This window comes from Oncorhynchus kisutch, linkage group LG8 (assembly GCF_002021735.2).
Source record: "Oncorhynchus kisutch isolate 150728-3 linkage group LG8, Okis_V2, whole genome shotgun sequence".
Classification (NCBI taxonomy): Eukaryota; Metazoa; Chordata; class Actinopteri; order Salmoniformes; family Salmonidae; genus Oncorhynchus; species Oncorhynchus kisutch.
This window is the reverse complement of record NC_034181.2, coordinates 70232638-70242258: the sequence shown is the minus strand read 5'-3', so window position 1 is coordinate 70242258 and position 9621 is coordinate 70232638. Positions and strand designations below refer to the sequence as shown.

The following is a 9621-nucleotide window of genomic DNA, read 5'->3' as shown; positions in this document are numbered from 1 at the left end:
CTGGCTCTCGACCCGTAACCTGCCCGTAACGTTCTGACCTTAGTTCTTTTGTTATGTCTTTGTTTTAGTATGGTCAGGGCGTGAATTGGGTGGGTTGTCTATGTTTCTTTTTCTATGATTTGGAATTTCTGTGTTTGGCCCGGGAATGGTTCTCAATCAGAGGCAGCTGTCATTCGTTGTCCCTGATTGAGAACCATACTTAGGTAGCCTGGTTTCACTTTTGAGTGGTGGGTGATTGTTTCCTGTGTCTGTGTTTATACCATACGGGACTGTTTCGATTTTCGTTTGTTCATTCACGTTGTTATTTTGTATTTTTGTAGTGTTCAGTTTTATATATTAAAATGGACACTTACCACGCTGCACGTTGGTCCGACATCTCTTACTCCTCGTCAGAAGAAGAGGAGAGTCGTTACACTGCCCCTCCGACTGCCCTGCGGAAGCTGGGGCCGCGGTTTATGGGGCCCTTTAATGTCCTGAGGAGGGTGAATGAGGTATGTTACAGATTACAGCTTGCCTCTGATTATCGTATTAATCCCTCGTTCCATGTGTCTCTCCTCAGGCCGGTGGTGGCTGGTCCGCTCCAGGAATCTGAGGTGTGGGAGGTCCCTCCACCCCCTTTGGACATCGAGGGGTCCCTAGTGTACATCGTTCTTTCCATCCTAGATTTGAGGCGTCAGGCAGGGTGCCTTCAGTACCCCGTGGAATCGGAGGGGTAGGGTCCAGGAGGAGAGGTGCTGTATTCCGGTTGCGGATGTTTTGGATCCTGAACTGCTGCGGGAGTTTCACCGTCGCCGGATCGCCCTTCACTTCGCACTCCGGGTCATCCCCGAAGCCGGTGCCGGCGTGCCACTGGAGCTTTGCGTCAAGGGTGGGGTACTGTCACAACTACCGTCGTTTCCCCTCCTTATTTGGGCAACGTTCGGCGATTGAAGTCACAAGCTTTTTAGCCATCAACTCTCCATTTTTCATATATCCATTTGTTTTGTCTTGTCCCATACACACCTGGTTTTCATTCCCTAATCATTATACATGTATTTAGCCCTCTGTTTCCCATCATGTCTTTATGTGTAATTGTTTGTTTGGTATTGTGGATTATTACTTATGTCATGTTCCGTGTCTTTGGCACGTTATTGTTTTTATGTGCTATGTATTTTGGCTGTTCACTACACTCTGCTCTCCTGCACCTGACTTTGCCTCCCGTACACACCTTTTACAGTCATCTATGAACATTTGAACATCTTGGCTATGTTCTGTTACAATCTCCACCCGGCAGATCCAGAAGAGTACTGACCACCCCTCATAGCCTGGTTTGTCTCTAATGTTTTTTTATTTTTTATTTCACCTTTATTTAACCAGGTAGGCAAGTTGAGAACAAGTTCTCATTTACAATTGCGACCTGGCCAAGATAAAGCAAAGCAGCTCGACACATACAACGACACGGAGTAAAACAAACATACAGTCAATAATACAGAATAAACAAGTCTATATACGGTATGAGCAAATGAGGTGAGATAAGGGAGGTCTGAAAATGTTGTAGTTTGGGATGAAAATTTCAGAATTTTTGGGGGTCTTCCTAAGCCAGGATTCAGACACAGCTAGAACATCCAGGTTGGCAGAGTGTGCTAAAGCAGTGAATAGAACACACTTAGGGAGGAGGCTTCTAATGTTAACATGCATGAAACCAAGGCTATTATGGTTACAGAAGTCATCAAAAGAGAGTGCCTGGGGAATAGGAGAGGAGCAAGGCACTGCAGGGCCTGGATTCACCTCTACATCGCCAGAGGAACAGAGGAGGAGTAGGATAAGGGTACGGCTAAAAGCAATAAGAATTGTTCGTATAGAACGTCTGGAACAGAGAGTAAAAGGAGGTTTCTGGGGGCGATAAAATAGCTTCAAGGTATAATGTACAGACAAAGGTATGGTAGGATGTGAATACAGTGGAGGTAAACCTAGGTATTGAGTGATGATGAGAGAGATATTGTCTCTAGAAACATCATTGAAACCAGGAGATGTCATTGCATGTGTGGGTGGTGGAACTAATAGGTTGGATAAGGTATAGTGAGCAGGACTAGAGGCTCTACAGTGAAATAAGCCAATAAACACTAACCAGAACAGCAATGGACAAGGCATATTGACAATAAGGAGAGGCATGCTTAGTCGAGTGATCAAAAGGGTCCAGTGAGTAGTGAGGTTGGTTGGGGTCACGGCGATTTAGACAGCTAACCGGACCATCGGTAGCAAGCTAGCATAGGATGGAGGTCTGTTATTAGCCACCTCGTGCGTTTCCGTAAGAAGGGCTTCATAAATAAATTTTATGTGATTTATAAATACATTTGATTTGACAGACAGGCTCTATTACGGTCTGTCAGCTGCTGTTTTTGCTGGCCCTGTCTTTACTCTACTCATAGGACATGATGGACAGTGTGTGTGTGTCCGTGTCTTCAGTAATGTGTGTGTGCATGCGTTCTTAGAAATGCATGCGTGGTTGCAATGCATGCGTGGTTGTGTGTGTGTGTGTGTGTGTGTGTGTGTGTGTGTGTGTGTGTGTGTGTGTGTGTGTGTGTGTGTGTGTGTGTGTGTGTGTGTGTGTGTGTGTGTGTGTGTGCGTGTGTGTGTGCATGTGGTGTGTGTTTGTGCGTGTGTGTGTGTGTGTGTGTGTGTGTGCATGTGATGTGTGTTTGTGCGTGCATACCTGCAAACCTATCGTTAGTGGTCTGAGTGAAATGGATAAACTACTGTGATACATCCAGGTGCCTCCAGAGGTGTTAGCCTATCATGTTCTGTGAGCTTTTATCACGAATACCTCTGCTGATTACACACAGAGTAATTATCAGGCTGACATGTAGCACTTACAAGCTGACAGTAACAGGTGCTGAGCCAGGGAGGCTTTCTTTCTCTAATGCTACATGTGGCGGTGATCTGCTTTTAATAGTGCAAATATAGAGGAGGTATGAATAGACGTGTTGCCATGACTCTTGCCCATTGTGCTGCATGTATTCACTGAGTCGACTCTTGGACTACAACAACATTGTATTCTGATTGCCAACAGTTGTAGTCTGTTGAATGTGGCACTTGATAATCAACTGTATAATCATACTCATTGTGGAGTGATTGACCTGTGCTCAGTCACTCTCTCCTTGCAACATGATGTAGGCAAATTATGAGAAAATCAACTGCTGCAATAGGGTGAAGGCAGAGGTTGAATATGAGTACAGGCAGAGAGAGAGAGAGAGGTAGAGAGAAGGAAAGAGAGAAACAGACATACAGTGGTAGGATCTTAATTTGATCCAGCAGGAAATTACAGACATACAGGCAGACTAGGTCCATAAAAATAGGCTGTTCCAGTGCTCTGGGTGGATATGTGGATAGGTAACTAACTTGGTGATGTCACAATGCCCCTTTACCAGGGAAGGAGAACTAGTTGTTATAAGGGAACATTATGAGGTAACATGTTGCCACGGAAACACACTTATGTCATAATCTCAGACCACATTAAAACGGTCAGACAAGCTCAGGTAGAGCGCATTAGCTACATTGGAACGATCTCCCAACCTATAACTGATTTGATTGATTTCAACAGTACACTACCTTGTCGTGACATGGGTCAGAGACTAAGTGACCCTGTCCCTGAGGTATCCCATAGGGAGAAACCAAAGGAGACACAGGAACATAAAGATAAACCCAAGGAGAAGAGGATCCCTCAAGCCCTGACCTTTCTTCAGCTGTTTACACTGCTGAGCTGTGTCAAGGTGAAGAAAACACCCTTTGATCCCTCCCAGAGTGGTGATGGGAGAAAGGGAACAACGATAAACGATACAAACAACAATAATGACTCTGATACTGGTGAGTGTTAGGAGGTGTATATTGATTAGTGCTGCTACATTGTACAATTATCTAGGCTTCACTTGGAAAAAAACAGGTCATGTGTCTTAGAAATGTTTCACTTACAGGCTTGGACTACTCTGCAGGTGACGTGAAAAGGATCAAGGACAAGAGTAAAGGAAAGGTTGGGGGAGAGAAACATAGCATTGAATCTCAGGACCACAAATGCAGAACGACACAGGAAAAAGAAAAAGACATTAAACAAAGACCTAACTCGGTAAGACATCCAAACTTGCTTATAAATGAGTATTAACCAATGCATTTGACAACTGATAAGGAAAACACAGCATATTGTGTTGAATCTGATTCTTTGACATGGCTTGACAAATGTGATAATGTCACAATGCCCCTTCGGATGGGGTAGGCCCTAATAGTTATTAGGAAAAGTCTAAACAGAATCCATGGAACGTCCCAACTCTGACCTTTGACGTTGAAATTGAAATGGTTAAGGTAAGGGTTAAGGTTAAGGTAGGGGTTAAGGTTAGGGTTTAGGGTAGGGAAGGCCCAAGGATCACTGACAGCACTAACCCTAGTTATTATGGGGTAACATTTTGACATGGAAACACACTTAGGAAATAATATTTGTTGCCAATCAAGCTAGAGCTCATTGGCTATGTATATTCAACATTGATATTGTAGTTTGAAATGTCAGTAGATTTCTAACTGATGTACTTACTGATTGCGACACTGAGGTCTCCCCTGAGGAGCAAGCAAAGAAGACCCAGCAGAAAGAGAAGAAGAAGAGCATCTATCCAGCTGTGGCGGCCCTGCAGCTGTTCACTCTCTTCTGCTGTGGTGGGAAAGTCAAGCCGAGGAAGTCTCGTCCCTCTCAGAACAGACAGAGTAGAAAGGACCAGGACAAAGCTAATGCATCTGATACTGGTGAGTGTTATGGGGTGTCTGCTGATTAGATATAGAATGAGATTGGCTCCACTTGGAAGAAAGTGTCTTCAAAATCAAAATGTCTAATCTACACAGGTTCAGACTTGTCTGGAGGTGATGTTACAACCAAAAGGGTCAAGGACAAGATTAATGGAAAGGTGGGGAGGGAGAAAGAAAGGACTGAAGTTCAGCTGTTGAAATCATCTCAGGAACACGAACCCGTAAGTACAACACCAGAAACAGACAAGGGAACTAATTCAGGACAAAGACCTAACACTGTGAGACAACCAAAAATGCTGTATTGTATTTTATTGTGAGCAAAATATCTTTCTGATTATGCTGTGTTATCATTGGGTGTTACAATTGTGTTGTGCAGGAAAATCGAAGGACACGCCAGCAAGTGAAGACCCCTGTGGAGGAAATTAACATAAGACCTGACTCTCTGACTCTACCACGTGCCCACGTAAGTTACTGAAACCTAAATTACTATACGGACAGACAGAGATTCAAACATCTAGACAATTTCCCCTCTGACCTCAACCTAACCACCCTTTTCCTCCGGGTAGAGCTCCCTCTCTCAGTTTTCCCTGGCTCGGAACAAGGCCATCTTCCCGCTGGAGTGGCAGCTACCCGGAGTCCCTCTGACCACCTCGTCTATGGCAACTAGGACAGAGAGAACGCCATCCTCTACCAACACTTTGACACATGCGCAGATGGAAACACAGACATCAGATATGAACACAGACACACGGACCACTTCTACCTCTCAGAGCCCGATCTCAATGGTCTCATCGGAGACCATGATAGATCTTCACACGTCAGACTCCATTACCCAGACCTCCACTCTTGACATGGCACTGACCCCTGAGAGCACTAAGGACATGATCACTACTGATGAGGATGTGAAGGATGACTCTGCTAAAGATTTGATCTCCACCCTAACAGACACCTCTATGAAGAAATCCATCAGTGAGACCAGCCTGGAAGACCTCATCGCTGAGTATGAAGATGAAGATGAGCTGAAGGATATGGCTGCCTCCGCTACCCCTGCTACTGATAATGCCAGTGAGGATGCAATGCTGCTGGAGATTGCAGCACTTTTTGACTGATGGAGACCGAGCTGCCTCTGCATCTCTGAAGAGCCAATAGGTCTAATGAACATTTCAATGTAGCAAAAGCTAAACTTTGATCAATTAATAAAGCATATTTTCTGCAGCAAATTTCCACTACTGTTGATATGTGACGCAGCATGTTTAGATTAGACCTATTTGTTTGAATTCACCAAAAATAATAAATATTACTGCCAAGGGAACAATCAAACTACTACAGGTAGGGGAGAGTGAATATATCAGCATAGAGTTCATTTGGACAATAATGATCCATAAGCATATTGCATTCTGTAATGTATGAAATAACATTCACCCACAGCGAATACAAATCAGACGTGTTCTATTTTCTCCCTCTGTCCTTCCCTCCCACATCCTGATGAGGTTTAGATCGTCATGTTATCCAGCCCTTAAACTGTTTAGCATTTTAATAACACCTCACAAACTCAGGGCCTAATTACCTTTGTTACACATGCATCAAATAGAGTCCTCCTGTCACCACATATCTGAGCCACCTGAAGATGCTTTGTTACTGGTGGGTTTCCAACAGATTACAGGGAGATTGGTTAAGTAAGTCAACCTAAATAAGGATGGTGGGAACATCATCATACTACAGCACATCATTCTCTTTGCCTGTATTACAGGAGGGGAGGATATATTGGTGTCATCAGAGTAATTGATTAGCACACATACTGTATGTGTCATTTAATCACCTTGAATGGTGACAGAATAGAGAGCTTTGAAACTATTGAATTAAGTATTAAAATACCAGGTGAAAAATGCTCCGTTAGAAAATCATTTTGAGAATTTAGGTATTTTATGAATTGTCACAGGGAAGATTTAGTTCAAACTGCACTTTTCTGTCTCTGTCATGCCTGTGGTCTGCATGGATAATGAGCTGAGAGAAGCAGTAGTAGCAGCACATCGTTTACGGCTACAGCCAAGCTGTCCCTCACCTGAGAAACCCCCTAGTTGTACATGAGTGCACTCTCCACAATAAAGATCAGCCTGACATCAACATGCTGTTGACAAAGTAGACTTGGAACTAAATCTACATAACATAGATACTGTACATGTATGAAATTAAGCATGATGTTTTTGAGGATTGTTAATATAGAAAAGATGCAGAACATATTAACTCTGAAAGGGGAGGGAGAGAAGACAGGGGGATGACTGGGAGAATATAGAGGAGAGACAGTAGGAGGGATGGTGAGATGTATCCATCTATGAATTCAAATATTAATCTACCCAATAAGGAGATCAAAGTGTCTCTCACCCAGATGTACACACAGACATGCACGAATACACAGACATGCACGTACACACACCTACACACACAAAAACACACACACGCTCACACCCACTCCTCTATCCACATGAAGTGGTCAGGGCATCACAGTGATCTAGTTACAAGGACATTGAGAGAAGCCATTTCTTTCCTCTAGAGACTGTAACATTGATGAGGTCTCCAACAAGAAGTGGCCAGTCTATCCTCAGGGGGATACTACTGACAACACATTGAAAATGGGTGTCGTTATATCCTGCCTGTTTGGCCCTGTCCGGGGGTATCGTCGGATGGGGCCACATTGCCTCCCGACCCCTCCTGTCTCAGCCTCCAGTATTTATGCTGCAGTAGAGTATGTGTCGGGGGGCTAGGGTCAGTCTGTTATATCTGGAGTATTTCTCCTGTCTTATCCGGCGTCCTATGTGAATTTAAGTAAGCTCTCTCTAATTCTCTTTCTTTCTTTCTTTCTTTCTTTCTTTCTTTCTTCTTTCTTTCTTTCTTTCTTTCTTTCTTTCTTTCTTTCTTCTTTCTTTCTTTCTTTCTTTCTTTCTTTCTTTCTTTCTCTTGGAAGACCTGAGCCCTAGGACCATGCCTCAGAACTACCTGGCCTGAATACTCCTTGCTGTCCCCAGTCCACCGTGCTGCTGCTCCAGTTTAAACTTTTCTGCTTGCGGCTATGGAACCCTGACCTGTTCACCATACGTGCTACTTTTCCCAGACCTTCTGTTTTCAACTCTCTAGAGACAGCAGGAGCAGTAGAGATACTCTGAATGATCAGCTATGAAAAGCTAACTGAGCTTTACTCCTGAGGTTCTGACCTGTTGCACCCTCGACAACGACTGTGATTATTATTATTTGACCTTGCTGGTCATTGTCACGACTTCCGCCGAAGTCGGCTCCTCTCCTTGTTCAGGCGTCGTTCAGCGATGGACAATGGGTGTCTTTCTAGCCATCACCGCTCCATTTTTCAGATATCAATTTGTTTTGTCTTGTCCCATACACACCTGGTTTTCATTCCCTAATCATTCTACATGTATTTAGCCCTCTGTTTCCTATCATGTCTTTGTGTGTAATTCTTTGTTTGGTGTTGTGGATTATTGTCAGGCGCTTTACTTTTGTCATGTTCCGTGTTTTTGTCACGTTATTGTTTTCATGTGCTGTGTATTTTGGAACGGAATTAAAGTGCGCCTGTTCACTACACTCTGCTCTCCTGCACCTGACTTTGCCTCCCTTACACACCTTTGACAGAATTACACACCAAACCATGGAGTCAGCAGGAGCAGGTACCCCGGTTAGAGGAGTCGAGGAGCGCGTCCAGGAGAGCGACAAGGAACATTTGGCAATGTTAAGTCAACTTGGTGCCATGATGGAACGCGTTGTTCAAACCATGGACCGTTGGGAGAGACAGGGAGTCTCTCCAGCGCCTCGACCAGTACAACCGGGATTGCCTCCACCCGTCCCGTCCGGAGAGAATTCCAGTGGGATGCATCTCTCCCTTCCCAGGGAGTATGATGGGATGGCAGTAAAGTGCCAGGGATTCCTGTTTCAACTGGACCTCTATCTGGCCAGCGTGCATCCAGCTCCCTCAGGAAGGGAGAGAGTAGGTACCCTCATTTCCTGTCTCACAGGAGGAGCGCTGGAGTGGGCAAACGCCGTGTGGAGAGAGGAGGACGCGGCGTTGGACCAGTTCGAGGAGTTCACTCGTCGCTTCCAGGCCATCTTCGACCATCCACCCGAAGGTAGAGCGGCGTGAGAAAGGCTCTTCCATTTGAGGCAGGGGACGAGGAGCGCCCAGCATTTCGCTCTGGAATTCCGGACCTTGGCCGGCGGAGCAGGCTGGAACGCAGGGCCCTCATCGACCACTATCGATGCAACCTACGAGAGGACGTCCGACGTGAGCTGGCCTGCAGGGATGCCACCATCTCCTTTGACCAACTGGTGGATTTGTCCATCTGGTATGATAACCTGCTGGTCACCCGCGGACGTCCAGAAGAGGCTCTGTCGGTGCCATCTTCCAGCATCACCACTCCGGTGCCCATGGAGTTAGGAGGGGCTGCTCATAGGGAGACTGGAGCAGGAGCCATCACATGCACCATATGTGGCCGCAGAGGACACAGTCTGTGTGCCGTGTTGGTTCTTCTGGGAGTCGAGGCAACAGACAGGGCACTCTGGCGTCACCCCAGGTTAGTTCGCACCACACTCATCCAGAATCCTCTGTTGATCAACTGTTTGTGCCTGTTTGTTTCCCTGAATTTTCTCCACATTCCCAGCATAAGGCGCTCGTCGATTCAGGCGCAGCTGGGAATTTTATCGATAGAGCGTTAGCCATTAGTTTAGGATCCCCATTTTTCCTGTAGTTAGACCCTTCCCAGTTCACGCTCTGGATTGTCGACCATTATGGTCCGGGCCAACAGAGGGCAGAGGGCTCTCACGGGGTGGTTGCGAGAGTGCTCAGGGAGGTGTGTA

General features: G+C 45.5%; 1 protein-coding gene across 1 annotated transcript; it reads left to right on the top strand.

Annotated features, from left to right (window-relative positions):
- Positions 1 to 3455: 3455 nt before the first annotated feature.
- Positions 3456 to 4793, top strand: LOC116374753 (uncharacterized). The gene is made up of 3 exons (XM_031829454.1): positions 3456 to 3843; positions 3951 to 4099; positions 4575 to 4793. The coding sequence occupies exons 1-3, from the start codon at positions 3600 to 3602 to the stop codon at positions 4791 to 4793; spliced, it is 612 nt and encodes a 203-aa protein (XP_031685314.1). The 5' UTR covers positions 3456 to 3599.
- Positions 4794 to 9621: the final 4828 nt, after the last annotated feature.

Bases quoted from the DNA above. Each gene is read 5' to 3' on its own strand.
- LOC116374753 (XM_031829454.1), top strand. From the start codon at position 3,600: ATGGGTCAGAGACTAAGTGACCCTGTCCCTGAGGTATCCCATAGGGAG. The intron at 3,844-3,950 runs GTGAGTGTTAGG...TTTCACTTACAG, and splicing joins CAATAATGACTCTGATACTG to GCTTGGACTACTCTGCAGGT. The intron at 4,100-4,574 runs GTAAGACATCCA...TGCGACACTGAG, and splicing joins TTAAACAAAGACCTAACTCG to GTCTCCCCTGAGGAGCAAGC.